The 22,090-nt window shown below is 38.9% G+C and overlaps 1 protein-coding gene across 2 annotated transcripts in view; it reads left to right on the forward strand.

Annotated features, from left to right (window-relative positions):
* RELN (reelin) overlaps nucleotides 1–20,879 on the forward strand; it is a 516,612-nt gene extending 495,733 nt beyond the window's left edge. Inside the window, exons 58-65 of one of the 2 annotated variants that reach the window (XM_021682888.1) lie at nucleotides 2,573–2,646; nucleotides 3,418–3,579; nucleotides 4,290–4,447; nucleotides 7,088–7,307; nucleotides 9,331–9,528; nucleotides 10,143–10,241; nucleotides 14,674–14,679; nucleotides 19,783–20,156. In XM_021682888.1, coding sequence (XP_021538563.1) covers nucleotides 2,573–2,646; nucleotides 3,418–3,579; nucleotides 4,290–4,447; nucleotides 7,088–7,307; nucleotides 9,331–9,528; nucleotides 10,143–10,241; nucleotides 14,674–14,679; nucleotides 19,783–19,879 — 1,014 coding nt within the window. In that variant the 3' untranslated portion in view covers nucleotides 19,880–20,156. Of the gene's footprint in view, nucleotides 1–2,572; nucleotides 2,647–3,417; nucleotides 3,580–4,289; nucleotides 4,448–7,087; nucleotides 7,308–9,330; nucleotides 9,529–10,142; nucleotides 10,242–14,673; nucleotides 14,680–19,782 lie in introns of both variants that reach the window. The other variant, XM_021682887.1, reaches the window with a different exon arrangement.
* The last annotated feature ends 1,211 nt before the right edge of the window (nucleotides 20,880–22,090 follow it).

Here is a 22,090-nt window from a genome sequence, read left to right on the forward strand (position 1 = left end):
TTCAGTAGGCTGCCTTTTTGTTTTGTTGATGGTTTCCTTCATTGTGTAAAACCTTTTTATTTTGGTGTAGTCTGAATAATTTATTTTTGCTTTTTCCCTCACCTGAGGAAACATATCCATAAATATGTTGTTAAGGCTGATGTCCAAGAGATTACTACCTATGTTTTCTTTTAGGAGTTTGGTCTCACATTTAGGTCTTAAATCCATTTTGAATGAATTTTTGTATACAGTTAAGAAAGTGGTCCAGTTTCATTCTTTCGATGTTGCTCTCCGCTTTTCACAACACCATTTGTTTAAGAGAATGTGATTTTCCTAATGTGTGTTCTTGCCTCCTTTGTCATAGATTAATTGACCCATATAAGTGGAGGTTTATTTCTGGGCTCTCTCTCCTGTTCCATTGATCTGTGTGTCTATTTTTGTGCCAGTATCATACTGTTTTGATAGTGTATCTTGAAATCTAGAATTGTGATACTTCCAGCTTTATGCTTTTTTCTCAAGAGTGCTTTTGCTATTTGGGGTGTCTTGTAGTTCCATACGAATTTTAGGATTATTTGTTCTAGTTCTGTGACAAATGCTATTAGTATTTTGATAGGGATTGCATTGAATCTGTAGATTGATTTGGGTAATATGGACATTTTAACAATATTAATTCTTCTAATCCATGAGCATGGTATATTTTTTCATTTACATTGTCTTCAATTTCTTTCATCAATGTCTTAATAGTTTTCAGAGTGTAGGTTTTTCACCTCCTTGATTAAATTTATTCCTAGGGGGGGGTTTTTGGTGTAATTGTAAATGAGATTGTTTTCTTCATTTCTCTTTATGCTACTTTGTTATTAGCATATATAAATACAACATATTTCTTTATATTAATATTGTATTCTTCAACTCTATTGAATTCATTTATCAGTTCTAACGTTTTTCGGTGGAGTCTTTAGGGTTTTCTATATATAGTATCATGTCAGCTACAAATGGTGACAGTTTTACTTTTCCTTTCCAATTTGGATGCCTTTTATTTCTTTTTCTTGTCTGATTGCTGCAGCTAGAACTTCCAATACTATGATGAATAAAAGTGGCGAGAAAGGAAATGCTTGTCTTCTTCCTGGTCTTAGACAAAAAGCTCTTGGGTTTTCCACCACTGAGTATGATGTTAGCTGTGGGTTTTTCATATATGGCCCTTGTTATGTTGAAGTATGTTCCCTCTAAACCCACTTTGTTGAGAGTTTTTAATCATGAATGGATGTTGAATTGTGTCCAATGCTTTTTCTGCATCTATTGAGATGATCATATAGTTTTTATCCTTTCTCTTGTTAACATTATGTATCACCTTGATTTGCAAATATTGAACCATCCTTGTATTTCTGGAATAAATCCCACTTGATTATGATGAATGATTCTTTTAGTGTATTGTGGAATTCAGTTTGTTAATATTTGGTTGAGGATTTCTGCATCTCTGTTCATCCTTGCTGGCTCAGTCGGTGGAACATGCAACTTTCGATCTCAGGGTTGTGAGTATTGGCTATAGAGATTACTTAAAAATAAAACCTTTTAAAGAAAAGAATATTGGTTGGGGTGCTGGGTGGCTCAGTTGGTTAAGTTTCTGATTCTTGGTTTCGGCTCACGTCATGATCTCAAGGGTTGTAGGATTGAGCCCCACATCGGTCTCTGCACTTAGCGGGAAGTTGGCTTGAGGATTTTTTCCCTCTGTCCCTCCCCCGACTCATGTGCATGCTCATGCTCTTTCTCTCTCTCTCTCAAATAAATAAATAAATCTTTTTAAAAAAAAAGAATATTGGCTTGTAGTTTTCTTTTTCTGTAGTGTAGTGGGTACCAAGTTAATGCTGGCCTTGTAGAATAAATTTGGAAATTTTCCTTCCTCTTTTATTTTTTAGAATAGTTTGAGAAGAATAGGTGTTAACTCTTCTTTAAGTGTTTAGTAGAATTCATCTGTGAAGCCATCTTAGGGGACTTTTGTTTGTTGGGAGTTTTTTGATTACTGATTCAGTTTTGTTACTCATAATTAATCTGTGCAAGTTTTCTCTTTCTTCCTGATTCATTTTTGGAAGATTGTATGTTCCTAGGAATTTATCCATTTCTTCCAGGTTGTCCAATTTGTCAGCATATAATTTTTCATAGTATTCTCTTACAGTCCTTGTATTTCTGTGATGTCAGTTGTTATTTCTCCTTTTTTATTTCTGATTTTATTTATTGTAGTCCTCTCTCTTTTTCTTGATAAGTCTAACTAAAGGTTTATCAATTTTGTTTATCTTTTCAAACAACCAGCTCTTGATTAGAAATAGTACTTTTTTAAACCTTAATTCTCATCTTCATACAAAGTTGCATATTTTTTTATTCCCTTCCTGATTTTTCTTTTATTATGTTCAGTTAGCCAGCATATAGTATCAGAATTCAAAAAAAAATGTAGCATTGGTGTTCTGGCAGGCTGCTCTGTAAAAACTTCTCTGAACATTTGTTGATTACTTATTAGAGTCATAATTTAGAGAGGGGATTTCTAATTAATGATAGGTATTTAATCTTCCCTATACATATTTGTTTTTTATGTTTGTTTTAGATTGTGGTGGGTTGTGAAGCCACTTCTTGTGGTGACCTTCATTCCGTAATGTTGGAGTACACTAAGGATGCAAGGTTTGTGAAATAATTTACGTTCCTCCAAACTTGAATACAACTTCAAATGGTTGTCTGTTTTTAAAGCAACTACAGAAGAGCAACCTTTTATACTAAAAGTACAGTTTATGCTTATTTCACAAATTGTATTGATTTCATTTATATAAAATTTACACATATGTCTTATTTTCAGATTTTTCCCTCAAACCAAGAAAAATCATTTTTCATACGAGGCTGGCTGCAAGCCAACAAACTTTTTTTCTTCTAAAATAAGTAAGATACTACGTTTGTGCTCAAAGTAGAATTCTCTTTTATTCATGTTGCTCATTTTCAACCAGCCTTAATGAGAATTTAAATCAATAAAAGATCTAAATATGCTTCAGCCAGAGTCACATGTCCCTACTTTCTTCGGAGCCCTGTCTCCCACCACCACTTTTGAAAATGAATTATGGGGAGTTAAGTTGGGTAAACAGAGAATTTTGTCAATCAACTCCAGGTGTATTTCTGGTAATAATTTCAGTGGGAGGAAACCACTAGAATGCAGCAGCATGCATGCTATTATTTTATTCTATTATCTGTGAATATATTCTTGTGCTTATAAAGAATTAGATATATCTTGTGTGAAATTATTTTAAATTTTTATTTTAATTGTCTATATAAATATATACAGGAAATGGAAAACTCACGTAAAAATACCTCAGTGTAACCCAACCCCACAGTGGTACATTGTCATTAGTCAGGTCATCTATTTCTCTTAAGAGTTGTCTACCATAACCTCTGTGATTTCTGCAGGTCTGATTCCTGGCAGCTCGTTCAGACCCAGTGCCTTCCTTCCTCTTCAAACAGCATCGGCTGCTCTCCCTTCCAGTTCCATGAAGCCACCATCTACAATGCTGTCAACAGCTCGAGCTGGAAGAGGATCACCATTCAGCTGCCTGACCATGTCTCCTCCAGGTAAATTGCATACTAAGGTAAACTTGGTCGGATTATCTGTCAATCTCTACAGAGCTCATGCAGTGAGATTCCATTACAGCTGTAGTACCCTCTCCATCCATGTCCCCAAATGGCAATGGCATGTCCCAAGAAGAAATAGGAAGACATAGGATCTTTTCTGTAAATGCTACAGAGCTCAAACCTGCTTTGGATGAAATACCACAGCACATGCCAAGCTCAATCACAGGCCCCAAATCACAGACGCTCAAAGACCTGGCACCATATCTGCCCCAGTGTTCTGTGATTCCCAAAGGCTGCACTGCTCATCCCATATACAGATACCCTCTGGGGTGTGCAGGGCTGGTCGGGTTACACGAAGCCACAGGATAAACATAATAGAGTGCAATCTTCCTAGAGCAACATTCACTTTACTCAAAGATTTGGAAGATGATATACCTTGATAAGAAAAGTGGACACACATTTATTATGGAATAGAATAGGAAATTCACATCAAACTCTCAGGGAAGGTACAAGCTTCCAGATTGGCACTTTGGGAGATATCCCCAGAGTCTGAGGGGTACGAGTTCATTCACCTTGACTTGGGTGCTTCAAGGAGAAGCCTGGGGAAGTCCTTTTCTCAGAAATAGTTCCCATTCCCAGGGCTGGAGGCAGGACACAGCCACGGGAAGTAACAGCCTACTGAATCCCTTCTGCTCTCTCTGGACTTTCAGTGCGACACAGTTCCGCTGGATCCAGAAGGGGGAAGAAACAGAGAAGCAAAGCTGGGCAATTGACCATGTGTACATCGGAGAGGCTTGCCCCAAGCTCTGCAGTGGGCACGGATACTGCACCAGTGGCGCCGTCTGCATCTGTGATGAAAGTTTCCAAGGTCTGAATCCCAGACTGTCACTTTTAATACGGAAGACCATGAGGTTCTCTTCACTTCAACACGTATACAAAGGCCACTGGGAGGGGCACCTGGGTGGCTCAGTCCTTAAGCGTCTGCCTTCGGCTCAGGTCATGATCCCAGGGTCCTGGGATCGAGCCCCACATCGGGCTCCCTGCTCAGCAGAGAGCTTGCTTCTCCCTCTCCCACTCCCCCTGCTTGTGCTCTGTCTGTCAAATAAATAAATAAAATCTTTAAAAAAAAATTTTTAAAAGGCCACTAGGAAGGAAAGACAAACTCCATCCCTGAGGGATTTGGCATAGATGACACACTCTTTGTACAGAGTTATTTATCTTTGGAATGAAATATCAAGGATAATTTTCTGCCATGTTCCTTGAAGTATTTTTTTAAATGCAGAATTCTGGGGTGCCTGCCTGGGTGGCTCAGTCGGTGAGGCGGCCGACTCTTAATTTTGGCTCAGGTCATGATCTCAGGGTCCTGAGAACAAGCCCCACATCAGGCTCCATGCTGCACGTGGAGCCTGCTTAAGATTCTCTCTCTCTGCCCCTCCCCCTGCTCATGCACTAAATAAAAATATAAATAAATAAAATCTTTTAAAAAATTAAATAAAATACAGAATTCCATAGTACTTCACATTCCCCATCCTCCATATAATTCCCTGCCCCAACCACTACCCCCAACACTTTATTTTTGCTTCTGGGCCTCTCTCCTTCTGGGCCTCGCTGCCCATCCCTGGATACTTTGCCAACATTCCTTTTTCTCAGTCTCTCCAACAGCAGCTGCCCCTGTCCTCCCAAGATGTAGTTGACAATTCAAGATATTCTGTTTTCCAGGTCACTCTGTGTCTCACACACACACACACACACACACACACACACAAACCCACGACTCAAAAAAAAAAAAAATACATTTTTACTGCTTGGGCTTCTAGAAGCTGAATACTTGATTTGGGACCGAGTATCTACTCAACTCCTGACATCATAGGAAATTGCTCCCTTGGCCTGAGAGAAGGCCTGCAGCCTGCTTTTCTTTGATGCAAGGTTTCAGTCAGGTTTCTATTGTTACAAAGTCTGCATAATCACCATCATATCCTCAGAGCCCAATACTTGGCATATAGCAATGCCCAATGAATCCTTTTTGAATGAATTCTTACACTGCCTTGTACTTTACTATTTACACAGTGTCCGCCAATTTATTCAGCAGAGTCATTAAGAACTTAACGATATCCCCGTAAGTTAGCTGTGGTTAATATAATTATTCCCACTTTACAGGTAGAGAAACTGAGACTCCGGGAACTTATGTGACTTGCCTAAGATGACACAGCCAGTCAGTATCAGAAAGAAGACCATTACCCAGTTGTTCTTTCCAGTCCACCTTGCTGTGTCTCATAACTGAGGATTTATCCAAAGAGGAGCAGAATTATACAACTTCCCTAAGGGAAGTTTTTACAGTGTAAAAATCCATAGATTTGACTTTGGGAGTAGAATATATTTAGATTTCTTGGTTGATGCTATTTCCTGGCCTCCAAATGAAATGAGTATGATTAATGTAGACGGCTACACATCTCTCATGTCAGAAATTACTTAGCCATGATCTCTTTCTTCTGGTCTCATTACCCCTGCGACCAGCTGGTTCTGTCCATGTGTTAGCTGGAGAACTTGAACTTGAGGCAAATGAACAAATCAGATGTCTCACAAGGAGTCCCAGATGTCTGGAATTTGCCCTCTCTCCTGCTCCAACAGATCTATGACCTTTTGATTTGGAACTATTGTAGATGTTTAGGGAAACTGTGCTGTTCAAATCAAGGGCAAATGCAAACATATACACATTTGTTAATTTTATGTCTTAAATGCCCATATTTCAGCTCAGTGGTCTCATTCTTCCAGCCTATTCACTATTCATTTATTTATATGACCTTGTTATTGCATATCTTATAGGTGCTAAGTATTGTGTTAGGTACTAGAATCCAACAATGAATAAAAGGCAGACTCTGCCCCCAAACTCAAGTATAGAGCTGGAAGAACCAGAACATGACTTATCCTTTTTTTTTTTTTTTAAGATTTTATTTATTTATTTGACAGAGACACAGCGGGAGAGAGATCACGAGCAGGGGGAGGCGCAGAGGGAGAAGCAGGCTCCCCGAGGAGTGGGGAGCCTGATGCAGGGCTCGATCCCAGGACCCACATGACCTGAGCCAAAGGCAGTCACTTAACCAACTGAGCCACCCAGGCGCCCTTTATCCTATTTTCTGCTACAAAAGCATACTGGGGAGAAAGAAATTAGGTTGGTTTCTAATGCCAGCATGAGAGCTCTCCACCACGACCCATCACTGATGAACATGTAGGCCCAGCCAGATGCTGGGTATTTACACAATCGATTCACGTGAGCACTAGGTACATTAGCACCTACATGATGTAGCACCCACAGTGGGATTTTTTTCAAGAACACAAGCCAATAATTGCTCCAGTACAAAAGAAACATTTATTTCTGGGAGTCTGTATCTGCTTGGTATGTTGTCATTCTTACAGTAACAAGAACGGACTAAGCCTAAGATCGAATCCTTCATCTTTTAATGTTTCTGCTGCTTCTCGCTAACTTTTGCAATTATTCCCTTCCCTCTAGGTGACGATTGCTCTGTTTTCAGTCATGATCTTCCCAGTTATATCAAAGATAATTTCGAGTCAGCAAGAGTCACTGAAGCAAACTGGGAGACCATTCAAGGTGGGGTGATAGGAAGTGGCTGCGGGCAGCTGACGCCCTACGCCCATGGAGACTCACTCTATTTTAACGGCTGTCAGATAAGGCAGGCGGCCACCAAGCCTCTGGATCTCACTCGAGCAAGGTAACCAAACTTCCGTGTTGTGGTTCAGACACAGAACTGGCCACAAGACTGGTCACTTCCCGCTGTCTGTTAAATACAAGGGTGAACGTCACGGCATGGGTGTCGCGAAGCCGTGGAGACCTGAATGTCACTTGAATTTGGTAGGAGGAAGCAGTGTATGTTTTCACAACTCAGAATTCTGCTTTCCTTCAATTTACTGTAGAATTACCTTGTTTTTCTTTACGTACACTGGCTGAGTGGTGGTGACATAGTCATAAGCCAGGAGAAATGGCCAAATATAAAGAACTGATAAGTCAGTCAAATCAACATGTTGTATACCTTAAACCTACACAGTGTTTTATGTCCATTATGTCTCAATGAAGTTTAAAAAAAGTAATGAAAAAATTTTAAGTTGGCTGTAAATAACCTATATAGAGAATTTCATGTTGACTATTTGCAAGTATGTAAATATAAATGTATATGTGAAGTAAATTTGTAGTCAGGCAGACCTGTATACCTATATTTAGCATATGCAGTTACAATAAATGGAAATGGAGGATCAGTGAATGGACGGGAACTTTAAAAATCACATGTTCTTGGAGCTGGTTATTAATGCCGAGTAGAGTGGACAGAGACTGCAAATCGACGAGGGAAGAAAAAGAGACCCCAGGAAGGTTGGCTTTCCTTCCCCACCTGCTCATTCCCAGCTCTGCCACCTCCTTTTGTCTGTGTAATTCAAAAAAAGATTCCAAGACTTTATGAAGATTGCAGAATACTGGATTGCAAAATACTTGTATTCACTGACTGCTGCAGAGTGTTCAGGAGCTACAAGGATTTTGAGAATTAGATGCTTGGTTAAATAAAAATGTAGACATTTACTTAAGGCTTTTGACATTAGAAAATATTAGTAATGTATTTTCAGAGGCAGAAAGGCAAGTTTAGGGTCTTTTGGTATGATAAACAATGAAAATACAATGAAGTCCTGTGTGATAACTGTGGAGGTACCAAAAGTTATGTTCACCCATCCCGTGTTTTCCTGCCAGAAAGATGGACTTAATCTGGGACAGCCTGATGTTTCCCTGGACCCCATATACAGCTGCAGGTAGCTGCTTAATGAACAATTGCACGCCATGTTGTGCGAGCAAGTTTGTTTTAATTTATGCATTCACAAGTGTTAAGTCTACTGCCTTATGTCACCAGGTCCCGTAAATGGCACTACTCTGCTAATCACTAGGACTCTTATTAGGGTAGATTTCCTATGTTTAAAAACTGTATCTTCTGGGGCGCCTGGGTGTCTCAGTCGTTGGGTGTCTGCCTTCGGCTCAGGTCATGATCCCAGGGTCCTGGGATCGAGCCCCTCATCGGGCTTCCTGCTCAGCGGGAAGCCTGCTTCTCCCTCTCTCATTCCCCCTGCTTGTGCTCCTGCTCTAGCTGTCTCTCTGTCAAATAAATAAATAAAATCTTAAAAAAAAAACAACTGTATCTTCTAAGGGCAAGGATGACCATGAGGAGCAAAATGACACTTCAAACAGAGTAACAGACACGGTCCAGAGCCTGCATGTCCAACTCAGTTTTCCCTCCGCTATGATCTCCAAACATCCTCTCCTAAAATAGACATGATGATCTATCCTTGTGTAGATGCTGTTCAGCTTGGAGCTATTTGGGGGGCGGGGGGAAGGATGTAGTAGAAATATCCTGGTTTTATTCCTGGTCCTCTCTATGTCCTCATGCTTATTTGGCCCACATTACCTTCCAGAGAATAGAAGGTATTTGGGGCAAAATACTCTAAGACAAGAAGAGCACAGGCCTTTTGAAAGTCAAAATTGTTTTCTTGGTGTAGAAAACCCACCTTCTGAGATGACTTCTCATCGGTAGGAGGTAAAGGTTAATATAAATACATTTTTTTATTAACACGCCTTAGTCCTAAGACTGGATGCTTCCATTTCTACTCTCTGACCTCAGAAATTAGCAAAGGTTAAAAAGAAAAAAGTAGAAAGCATAACTCTTCTACTGCTCCCTGACGCGCGTCTCCCTGTGTTTTCAGCAAAATCATGTTTGTTTTGCAAATTGGGAGCAGTGCGCAGACGGACAGCTGCAACAGTGACGTGAGCGGCCCGCGCGCCGCCGACAAAGCCGTGCTGCTCCAGTACAGCGTCAACGGCGGCATCAGCTGGCACGTGATCGCGCAGCACCAGCCCAAGGACTTCACGCAGGCCCAGAGGGTGTCCTACAACGTCCCCCTGTAAGTGGCCCGATCCCTGGGGATCGCCGAGATTGAGCTCCTGCGCCCACACCGCCCAGTGGGTGGTGGCGGAACCGAGCCGCAGCCCGAGCTCCAGAGCTGGGTTGCTGTTTCCCGTGAGGCCGGGAGGAGGCGCACCAGGGAAGAGAGCGTGTCGCTGAACGCAGGGGCGCCTTGTGCCTGTTTGCCTTTCTCTAGCGGGTATTTCTAGTCCTTTAGAGAAGAACGTTTTTTCATTTTCGGGGTGCACTCCTTTGAAAGTTTTCTGCGGCTAGGCAACGGTGTCACTTTGGTTCGGCACCGCACCCCCAGTTCTAGCACAGCGCCTGTCACGCAGAAGGCATGGCCCGTACGTGGGCCGAATTCGGTGCCCTTCCTTCCAGCTGCTGCCGGAGCCCGGGGAGGCAGGGAGGGAGAGGGAAGCGGACTACAAGTCCTTCAGTGGCCACTAAAATTTAATGCTGCTCAGAAGAGTACCGTGACCTAAGCAAATCCGAATTCCGTACCCTCAGTCGTGTTGATTTAGACTGGCCTGTTATCTTTGAGGTCTGGAAATGGCATACCAGAAAGTTTTGTCTTCCAGCGCGTAACCTCTTTGTCCTTCTGTGACCCAGGGAGGCACGGATGAAAGGAGTTTTATTGCGCTGGTGGCAACCTCGCCACAATGGAACAGGTCATGATCAGTGGGCTTTGGACCATGTGGAGGTCGTCCTGTGAGTATCTGATACATAGCGTCCCATGTCCATTTCGGGAAGGTTTGAAATTCTTTTGCTATGGCACGCTCCTTAATTCAGTAACAACCGTTCCTGATGAGAAGCCCCCACGAGACTTTGGCCTACGCCCTTCAGCAACTACAATCTGTAGCTCGAGTCAACCTGAAGTAGCAAAGTCCCCAAAGCAATTTAATATGCCTTAGAAAACTTCAATAAGCAAAAGACATATCTGCGGATTTGACCATATTAGTGAAATTGGATAACACAAAAGCCTCGAGGTAAATGGGAAACAATGTCTTTGCTGCATCTGGGTTGCCTTATGAGATGGCATGACATCCTGAAGAGAGAAGGGGTCTATTGCTAGCTAAGGCGCCCAGGTACAAACACCTGTCTGAGCCACAGATGCCCAAGGCATACTTCCGTGCAATGACGCGATGGCCACTGGAGCGAGGAATTTGTGGTTTCAGATCCCCCCCTGACCAACCCCAGCATCGAGCACGTGGAGGGTGTTCCCCCGTGGTTTCTCCCATATAATAAAGTTGGCACTGCTCTCACCTAGCCGGGTTGACTGTTCTGCAGAGAGATGACTTGCTTTTTCTCTAACGATCTAGTTCCTGTAGAACTGGAATGCTTATGTCTCGACGGGTTCGGACTGATGGCTCCAAGTGGTTGGCAAGGAGAGGCGAATCTTCTCGGTAGATAGGTTCAAATGTTCATTCTGTTTACCAAACCGAAAATGAAATCAGTCCTTTGGCTGATTTCAGTCATTTTGAAAGCAAACTTAAATGATTGATTGGTAGGCAAACTACCAGATTTGTTTTCTTTCAATCATAGCCATGAGCTGAATTTTTCAGTCTTGAGTTAGTCCTCGTCTTAGTTTTCACTGAGGCACCTGCTTGCATGGCATCCATATCAACCCCCAAATCCAAGAGCAACCTGGTCCCTACACAAGCCCCCACTGTGCGCTCTGCTGCTTTGGACAACTTGCTGGGCTCTGCCTCCACAAGACAAAGTTGAAGTTTAAAAACAGTCCAAACTGATTTGGATCTATACATGAGGCTGATGTTTTACTTAGACGTTGACTTCCTCAGAACACATTCTTCCAGGAGAATAGAATATAACCTGGGCTCTAAAATGCATACATATATACAGTAAGGCCAGAGATATGTCCAGATAGACCAAAAACCAACCCTACAACCTTTCTGCCCCAACTACTCTCCTTTCAGAGCAGTGCTTCTCAATCTGATTGAACATCAGAATCACTTAGGAGCTTTTGGAAGAAGCATCCCTACAGATGATTTGATTTTAAATTGATCTACAGTGGGACCTGAGCATCAGTCTTTTTTAAAAGCACCTCAGGTGATTCTAATAAGCTGGTTGAGAATCAGATTTAGAGTCAATAAACACTTTTTATCTTTCAAGTCTCTTGCCAAGTCAGTTTACATTAATGGGGCTTCCTGTGCCTGACAAAGCCTTACCAACTTCTATGGAAACTTCAAAACTTGACAGTCCTCAAAAGAAGGCAGCTAATACTGCCCTGGGGTAGACATATCATATGTGCGAGTACCTATTTCTTCTCCTGCCACCCAGCCAAGCAATTTCAGTTACTGGTTTTGGATTTCAGAGGCTTATCATCACCGTAATACCCTCCCTTAGACAAAATTAAAGAGCAGGTGGGCTCAGCTGTGCAAATATCCTCCCCTGGTATGAAACAACCCCTTTGCAACTTTGAAGCAGAACTCTGTTCTTTGTTCCCTACCCTGGAATGCCTGGTGTTGATACAAATTTTTAGAAGCAGCCACCAGCATCATGATATTACTGTAAGAGTCAAGTTCAGATTCTCTGGAATCTATCATATCAATCATACCTATTGTTTCCGGTATTTTTCTGGAGAAGTAATCTGTATTTGTAAAGACTTCACTTTGATTCCATCTCCAGAATTTTAGTACTTTCAAGAATTTATCACTTACCAGGCACCTGTCTGCTCTTACCTTGCATGGTTCTCTCGGATTTTCAGGGCACTAAAACATTTTGAGTGAGGAATGAGCATCGCCACACATGAATAGTTTCAGTGAATAATTTAAAACTTATAGCTTCACGCATATCACCATATAATTTTATTTTTATATATTACACAGGTAATTTTAAAAGCAAATGCTATCTCTTTAATGACGTTTTAAAATTTGTTAAAATTAAAGGAGTCGCTTGGTTTTCTTTCCTTTTCTTTTAATACCAATACAGAGAAAGTATATTTTCAGAACTATCGTTTTGATATTTTGCTCTTGTCTTAGGATTTAACATTTCTATATCACTGTACCCTTTCAAAGTACTTCTTTTCAGAAGAGTCAAAAGTTTTAAGGCATTTACTAATTAATATGCCCTTGATAGCGCTAGATTAATTACTTTAAGTTACTCATTTGATAAGCTTAAAATAAAAAAGAAAGTTCCAGAGAATTCAGAAAAATAATTTTCCAGAGTGTCTTTCAACCAAATGAGGCGCAGAGAAGCTATCCAAGGCTAATTTCATGATTCACAAATAGTGCTAATTTTAATTTTGCTACAGTGAATGTGTATTTAGAAATAGATAGAATACTCCCATATATCCCTAATAATTCAAAATATCCTCGAATTCACTATACTTTTATATGATAACATTTAGTTATTTAAACTAGTATGGCTGACTCCTCAAGTGTGGACAGGAGAGGAGACTGGGATGCAAATCTAAAGAGATACAAGCCCTGCCTAACTGATTACTGCAAAGAGGGCTGCTAATATGTTTTTGCAACTAATGGTTGGAAAACCATTACATTTTTAGAATGTATTTTCTTTTCTGAGTGCAGACTGGCCTAATCTAGCTTTATCACCATAGTTTTGCTTCTGTGCATGTGCACTAGGAACACATGCTAAAAATCCCTAGAAAGAAAAATTGTGGTCATGCATGGTATCTTGAGTTTAACCTCACTACTGCCCATATTAACTAAGAAGAGAAAAGAGTTTGATGAGAACAAATTCAGCACTTTTGAAAATATTTCAAGGCTTAAGGAATGCATCCTAAATTGACAACATACATAATAAATGTGTAATCTCATGGCTTAATTCTAACATGCTCCATGTGGAAGGATTTGCATTTTATAAATATGGATGTACAGAGTGACAGGCCCCACACCATAAAGATAAAAAGCACCATTTATCATTTAACAAGCAAAGTTACTTATGCTTTATGCTTGTTTGAGAGTGAAATCTTTTCGTTCTCGTGATGTTTTTCAATAAAACCTGCCCATGAAAAGCACTTCATGATGACTGGCCCCTGCTATTCTGGCATAAAACAGATGGACTGAATTGACAAATGACTTTTTTCCCAGCCTCACTAGCTTACCAAAAGGCCTTATTCTGTAAAGTCTGAACGATGTAGCATAACACAGTCACTGACAATCATGTCAGAAACCTAATTTCTCTGAATTCATTTGCTAGCATAGAACGTTTTTCAGTAAATGTTTGTGAACACACTTGGGCAGACCCCTCACAAGATCCATGCTGGTGGGGTTCTTCTTAGGATAAAAGAAAATTATTGGTCTTAATCTTTTCTCTTGGGCACTCATCCTTCTATCCTAAGAATCTCCCTCACCCAACTATGCATTTCATTCACACATCACATTTTTTTGTGTACGTGTTTAAGTCACAACCTGTCATGTGTATAATGAAGTGGGCCAATTTTTGCATGTGTACCTTGAAAGCAAATTGCTCAGTAAAGAGCCTTTGTGAATTGATTTACTAAGAAGTGAATTTTTACCACATTTACTGGGAATGAAAACCAGTATGTTGCTAACTATGGTCTTAAACGCATCTATCAGATTTTAATAATATGAGTACCATCATGACCATCCCCTCATGCTATTCATTATCAAAATACTGTCATTTTTGGCACAAATGATTTATGGAAATAAGCATAGTACATTTGTTGCAAAGCATATTTATCCTTTATTAATTTGACTGTGTTATCTGATGTAGTGGACTTCTGTATTTTTTAAAGCCCATTCCTTAATATATTCAGAAATAAGCATTTTTCTAAAATGTAAATAATTGAAAAAACAGATAGCAAAATTAATGTCAGTTATTAACTACTACTTTCATATTTATACTTTATACGCAACATTTATGCCAAATGTAGTACTAAGCTACATGTACCTTGACATACGGTTATGAGCAAATATTGCATGTTGCATTACATTAAAAAGTTAAATATATGTATATATTAGGTGTAGAAGAATAAGAAATAACTTCTTTAATTTTTATTTTCAAAAGAGATGAAAAATCCTATATTGCATCTAAACCTGATCAGACTTTTATGACTAATCACAGTGCTGCATGCATTGAAAGGCATTTTTTAACTTGTGTTATATTTCATTATTTGCTGTCATTGGTTTTCCACTAGAGTAAGGTAAGTCCTCTTACTAATCCTGGGTAATTGTTGACCAATAGTTTCATCAGTGTTACCTACATTAAGAGAAGTGTTGTCAAAGACCTTTGCAATTAAAAAAAAAATTGTGAGGACAAAGTTATATATGACACTGAGATACACTGGGACATTTGAAACCTATATCATGTAAACTCAGGGTTCAGCAACCTTGTGGCAGTTCTCTAATGTATATGCAATGTTGGGCGTAGACAAAGTGCTAATCAGCATTGCTTCATTGGGTAACAAATTTGACTCTATGCCTGGGACTGTATTAGGTGCTTTTGAAGTGCTCATAGTTTATAAACTTGTTGTGAGGGGAAATTAAAACCAGAAATGTGTGCAAAAGACCTAGGGGCTCTGATTAAATGTAATGTCTTTCAAAAGATCTATTGTGCTGGAGATGAGTGAGGGTAACTTGACTTTTTAATTTTATTCTAAATTAATAAGTGAATTGGCAGAAGGTAGTAGACTTATTCATAATATTGGTGAGTTCTAGATCCTATTCTTAGGTAAGATTTGCCCTCTTTAATAGGTAGCTGCATTTATCCTCTAGTGGAGATACTTTAAGACTTAGGAAAGAAGTTAAAATGATATCATTTATTAATCATCTGCATATGATGCTAGAAGTTTCCATTTAGTCCTTACAATTTCCTGAGGTACATGTTACCAGATATTATTCTCCTTACCACTTAACAGAGAAAATAGATATGAAATCTTCAACATTTGTGAGATATATGAGTCTACACTTATTTCTGTATGGCCTTCCTGAAAATGCATGGTCTTGAAAGTGAAATATCCAGCATCCTCTATGCAGGGGAGTTTCATTGATTAGTTTGATCGGCAGCTTCTCATCTGACCCTCACCAATATTTCTCTGGAAGATGTGACAATTCACTGAATTCTTATTTCTGCATTCATATGAGGTGTTATTTATTGTATCATATGTTTTGGTAATAAATAATTACAGATCAGTAAAAATACTTACATTTTTATGAGCTCAGATTACTTCTACCAAGTCTCTGTCTTCCCCATTTCCATAAGAACCCATTAAAAATCAATAGAACTTTTTTCATAATAATTAATGACCTAAGATACTGGCTCCAGTGAGGAGTAACAGTTCAAAAGAGCACAGTCATTCTTGAAAATTCTTGCAATATCCGGGGTGTCTGGGTGGCTCAGTCGTTACGCGTCTGCCTTTGGCTCAGGTCATGATCTCAGGGTCCTGGGATCGAGCCCCGCATCGGGCTCCCTGCTCCGTGGGAAGCCTGCTTCTCCCTCTCCCACTCTCCCTGCCTGTGTTCCCTCTCCCACTGTGCCTCTCTCTGTCAAATAAATAAAATGTTTAAAAAAAAAAAAAAAGAAAAGAAAATTCTTGCAATATCCGTATTTCCTATGCAGAAACAGAGAAGCGTCTTATATTTCCATATCATCTAAGTCCCTAAACTCACTCAGCGATAGTGAACATTTAAGTTAGCATTTCCAAGATGCCACTGATATTCATTCTCCCTTCGCTCAATGACTGACAGTAGGAGAATTTAAAAATGGACCAAGTTCAATGCACAGCCAGAGCAAATCGATAGGTCAAGTAGTGTAATTGATATGCCTTAGGATGAACATTACCTGCCTTCATTGGACTGATAATAAAAAATTACTTTCCCCTGTAATTGCAGTGGAAAAACAAATCTTAATTCCATCACACCTATTATTATTTGGTTATAAGGTTATCTGTAGCTATATATCTACATGTATCAGAGACAAAAACAGGCTCCACACACAAAAAAAAGTAAACATGAGATCTTTCAACTTGTTTAAGAGTGCCCAATCCTGTAAGTTAGACATTTCAGAAGCCACAATATCTGTTTAATGACCACATCAGTTTATTAAATGGCCTAAGAGGCAGACAGCAGTTTGGTATAGCTTCCCACGGTGCTTGATTTTAAAAAAAGCTTATGAACTGGAAAAACCTGCTTCTTTAGATTCCGACCTAAACAGACTCCAGAAATATTTCTATTTTACATATGAAAGTACTAGTTAGTTTCAAGAATGCTTTGAAAATCTGGCCATTTTGAATGTGACTAGATAAACACGAGGCATCTCTAGCAAACAGACGTGTGCATCAACATTCTCAGGGATCCAAAGATATGCTGCTGATATTTAAATTTATTCAAAATTAAAGGGTATCCAATGAATCAAAATGCCTTCTAATGAGATGTAAGCTGGACTGTCAAGGTATTAAAGATCTGCAACCTGTTAATATTTATTTTCTTATAAATAGCGATGGAGAATAATGAGTCAATAGTTCTATTAGAGAAGTTGCTTTAAAGCCATTAAACATGCACATCAATTTTTGTTAAAAATTGAATGTTCCTTTGTTCCCATATGTTGAGGTCACTTTCGTGTCAATCTAGGTTGCATTGGGATAACTAAATATCTTGAATGTTCTGAGTTTTTTTCTATGTAAAATATTTTAACTATTTTAAATTCTCTTTGAGTACCTTATATCTTTAAACGTGTTTTCAACAGAATAATTTTCATTGCTTTAACCTTGCAATTATTCTTTATAGTTAAAGAGTAATGATTTACAACAGGAATCCAATCAGTAAGTCACCAAAAGTTCAACAGACATGCCTTGACCACCCACGGGTGAGGCAGGAGGCTCAGTTCTGTGGTGTGGGGGTGGGGGGCTTGGGGGACAGGCCACTGCCCCAACAGAACACAATCTCCATTCAAAGCAGAAGATGAGCACTATGAGGGCTCAAAGTTGGGGGGCAATCCCTTCAGTGAGCAATACATAAGATGTGATACTTGGAAAAAAATGTAGCAATTTAAGAAGTGATGTAAGGGGTTGACCAGTGAGACGGATGGAAAAGGTTCGGGGTAAGTTTGAATAGAGCAGTCTGTATGGGAATGTTGTGGAAGAAAGGACAAACAGAATAAGATGAAACATGTAGAGGACTTGAAGTATCTGGCTAAGTTAACTTAGATGTGGCTCCCCAGACAAGAGGATTGTGAGTGGCTTGTTACCAAAGTAAAGCCAACATTTGAGGGAAAGTTTACTGAGGCTGGTGTGCCAAACGCACTTTATGTATGTGGGAAGACACGCACACACATACATACCATTGTGTATTCAGTGATACGTTCTCAGGATCTCATGGTTTCTGTTCAGCAGCATTTTTTTCATAAGGAGAGAGAATGAGGAGGCTAGTTTAGGGGGCCACTATAATAACATATATATATAGTAATATATAATAAGGGAAAGAGGGCTACAAGGTGACCTACCGTGCTGGGAGGAAGATGGCTAGTGCCAGTCCCAGCATTTTGTGATGAAAGAGGTAACAGGATTCTTCTAACACTTGATTGGTTCAAGACTAATTAGTTCAAGACTAAAAGGTCATTGCCCTTCTTTTGTAACCAGACAGCAATTAGTACTTACAGCTGATAATAAATAGTGGATAAATTCATTTCATCAACTATGGAATTGAAACCGATGACTTCGTTAATACATGTAACACTGCAACATCACGGGAGGAAGGAGGGCTAGTAAAGTGACTGAAGATAAACCTGATTGTTGTGTGTTTTTTTCTCTACAGTGTCTTCAGAGTATATTCTAGCTTCCATTCTATAGTTTCTAGCATTTTGATAAAACAGAAACCTAGAGTAGAAAGTTATTAGCACTTCATTTTATTTTATAAAATATATATCACTGTGAGTCTTTTTATCAGGTTTTCAGTATAGATGTTGTTGCTTGTTGATTAAGCGTATCTGATGACATTCACTTTATATATTTTCCTTTGAGACATTTTATTATAAATTTTCTAATGATCAAACTATAAAACCCTCATTTTAAAGGTTTTTGTATATTACAAATGTTAGTATAATATGCTTAAATATAATACCTAGTATAACATACTATGTAAAACAGTACCATTTTACACCTTGCCTAGTATACTGATCATTAATAACCCGGAATATGCTGCTCGGTGCAAAATCACCCGTTGCCTCCTCTTTATCCTAACTCACGCTTATGTCATATTGACCTTCGTGGTGGAATCACATCACATGACATCATCCCACTCCAGATACATTTTATGTTTCCATGAAATTAAGGAGGGAAAAATTCTGTGTCCAGACAGCATTGAAGAGACTCAGTGAATTTGAAAAGTAGTGATAGGCTCACATTTCAAAACCTCGTTTTGATGCCACAGTGAGATATGTTGTCACTCAGGTCAGTGTGTGAAAGGAGTATGATTCTTTCCAGTGATGTTATAGATTATGATCCTTTTTAAAGTATATTTTCCGTACCGAAACTTTTAATAGCTATGTCTACCAATATTGTGCAATTTCCCACAGAAATTTTCAGTACTTTTATCAGCTTCACGTATAGTATGTACGTATGCATGCATGTATGTACTTACATACACATACAGTCAATTATACAGTCGATTACACTTTCTTAGTATTTTATGATCTTTTTTCCAGTGGAATGTCTTTTGCATAAGACCATGTTTCTAGACCCCAGATGCTTACTGTTTGTGGAAGGCCGTGAGAAAAACTTACTTTATTTTGCCCCTGAGTCTAATGAAATAGGAAGGTCAAGCTGATTCAGCTAACAACTTCTTTTTTGCTTTTTAAGCTTTAAACAAGAATGTTTGCTAAAGGAATCAAGTTATGTTTCCTACTTGTTAAAGATGTGTCTAAATAAGGTAGTGGGTACAGCACACACTTCCTCTCAAATGAAATCCACCCAAGTGTTCAGAAAAAGGTCAAGAATAAAATTCAAAAAGCCAAAACAATTTCAGTCCACTCTCACTGTGAGTCAAGAGAATTTACCTTTTTTATTTTTTTTCTGGTTTGGAGCTCACTAATGAAAAGAAGGGGATTTCTTCAAGGCCAAAGGCAGTGAATGCAGGTGTCAACCTTTAGTTATCCTGTCCTGGGGTAGCATTGTCAGCAGGACCGATTAACCATGAAAATTTTCAGACAAATAGCAGGGTAACTTAGAACACAGACTAGATTTTTTTCATGATGGGACTTACATGCTCTCTCTCCTTTGCCTCCCTGCCTCTGTCCTTTCTGATTTTAACAGCACTCGCAAACAAAATTACATGATGAATTTTTCACGACAACATGGGCTCAGGCATTTCTACAACAGAAGACGGAGGTCACTTAGACGATACCCATGAAGAATCACAACTTTTATTTTTCCTTCCAACATGTGATGTGTTGCTTCCCGTTCTTTTAAATCGCGCACCGCATCTGATATCAGGAAAATTCTGCGAAGGACTTGGTGACTAACTGAAAGCCCTTCTTACGACCGAGTGCACACCACTTTCCCACACTGTGAACTAATGACAAGTGACTTATTTTCTCATGAGTAAATGTCTTCATGTTGCTGTGTCCGTGAAAATTGTGATCTGTTGTAATATCAGTTACAGTGGCAGTATTGAAAATAAGAAATAGTTTAACGGAAAAAAAAGTTTAAGCACAAAAATTTAAGAGATTTTATGTTTAAAAATGGCATTTAGTACAGAATTTAACATTCTTGGTCACAAAGCTATTTAAGTGGACTGTATTTCAGCTCTGTATCATGTTTTATATGATTAAATTATCGTTCCTTTTTGTATTCTCTTCTACAGTATAACACATTGACACTATTTACTTGTTATGTTGCAATATTTTGCTGCTGAATTTCGGGCTACTTATATTCTGCAGAAAATTCATTGAGATACCTACTCAAGAAGATAGTTGTAAAGATATTGTATCTCCTTTAATATACTCCTTAAAATGTATGTTGGTTTAGCGTTGTTTTGTGGATAAGAAAAATGCTTGACCTTGAAATATTTTCTACTTAAAAATTGTGGATGAAAACCCTATCTCCCAAAAGGTCCCAGCTCCTTGTCTAAAGGTTCTTTTAAAGTGTTCTGTGGCTGATTTACTAACAGTAACTGCCATTTCGTGTCTGTGGTAACAGAGTGATTTGTAAAACAGTGGATGTTTTCATTGTGTTCTCTTCGTGGATTGTTTTTCCTGCGGGTCATACTCATACCTTCTGATGAAGTTGTACCAACACCAGCAACATTATAATGGCCCCGTAGCCCTGAACTCTCTATTAACCTAACTAAAAGGTTGTACTCTAGGGTGAGCCAAGCTAAAAGCCCATGCTTAAATAAAAATTATGTCCATAAGCCATTTGAGGCTCATTTGTCTTTATTCATTTTTTAATTAAATTTTGTGTAGGATTTGTAAGCCGGATCGGTTTTGGAAAGAACAGTGTTAGATATATATACCGGTGTTTTGTTTCGTCCTTGCTAATAACAATTATGAAGCCACACTTTCAATTGAGCCATGTTTCTCTTATTCCGCTTTTTCTATTAATCACCCTAATTACACCAAGAAAAATCAATAGAGAATTCTGAAAATTATTGAATTCCTGAGAATTTTGTTAGCTGCTAATGTAATGTCTGACTCATAACAAGCACTCATGCATTCATTCAGCAAATGTTTGTTGATTGCTTGCTATGTGACAAACACTGTGTTATGTGTTTACAACAAAAATGGCGACAGGCGTTTTCCCTGCTTCTAATGTCTACACAATAAAAAGTATGTCAATAGTGTTGAATGTGTTGATTTTCAGAGGATTAAAAAAAATCTGGGTAATAGAGGAATAGATGGCAGTAGTATTGCTCTTTGAACAGGGGAATGATAAAGGATGATCCCCCTGAGAAGTCCAGCTAAACTGTATTTTGAGCCTGGTATCAAATCCATTGTGAATCATTGCTTTGGAGATACAAGGCCTTCTTTTCTCAGCCTAATTTAACATATGATATACTTTATAATAAAGTGTGGTGTTTGGCCCAAGAATGGTAACTATTGTATCTTAACTATTGATTCTCCTTTCTTGGTTCACAAATTGTCTGCTGCTGGTTCATCATTTGATGGCATATTTGGTTCATTTTCTCATTGCAAGAAGGGGTTGAATTTTTCCCAAAGCCTTGTCTTTCCAAGTCTTGTGTGTGTGCCATAGACCTACCAGATAACTAGGGCAAGATATTTTATAGTGCTCTCATCCAGCTGTCTTCCTACCATCAGAAGAGGGTTGAACTCCCTACCAGTCCATCTCCTCAAAGTTTTAATAGTGTAAGTGGGGACTTACATGTGTATTGGCTTATTTATTTTGAAACATAGACCGTCAGAGTAGGACTTCAAGTATTGTTGGTTGAACTGACTTACCTTTCTAAATAAATAAAGGAAACAAAGTTTAGTAATAGCAGAGATTAAAAAATATTTGCATGGCCAAGTTTCCATGGTTTCTGAACAGTTAACCTCTTATTCACCATACATTTTAATGTAAATTATACTCAATATCTGATCTTTTTTTTTTTAAAGATTTTATT

Source organism: Neomonachus schauinslandi, chromosome 12 (assembly GCF_002201575.2).
Source record: "Neomonachus schauinslandi chromosome 12, ASM220157v2, whole genome shotgun sequence".
Lineage (NCBI taxonomy): Eukaryota > Metazoa > Chordata > Mammalia > Carnivora > Phocidae > Neomonachus > Neomonachus schauinslandi.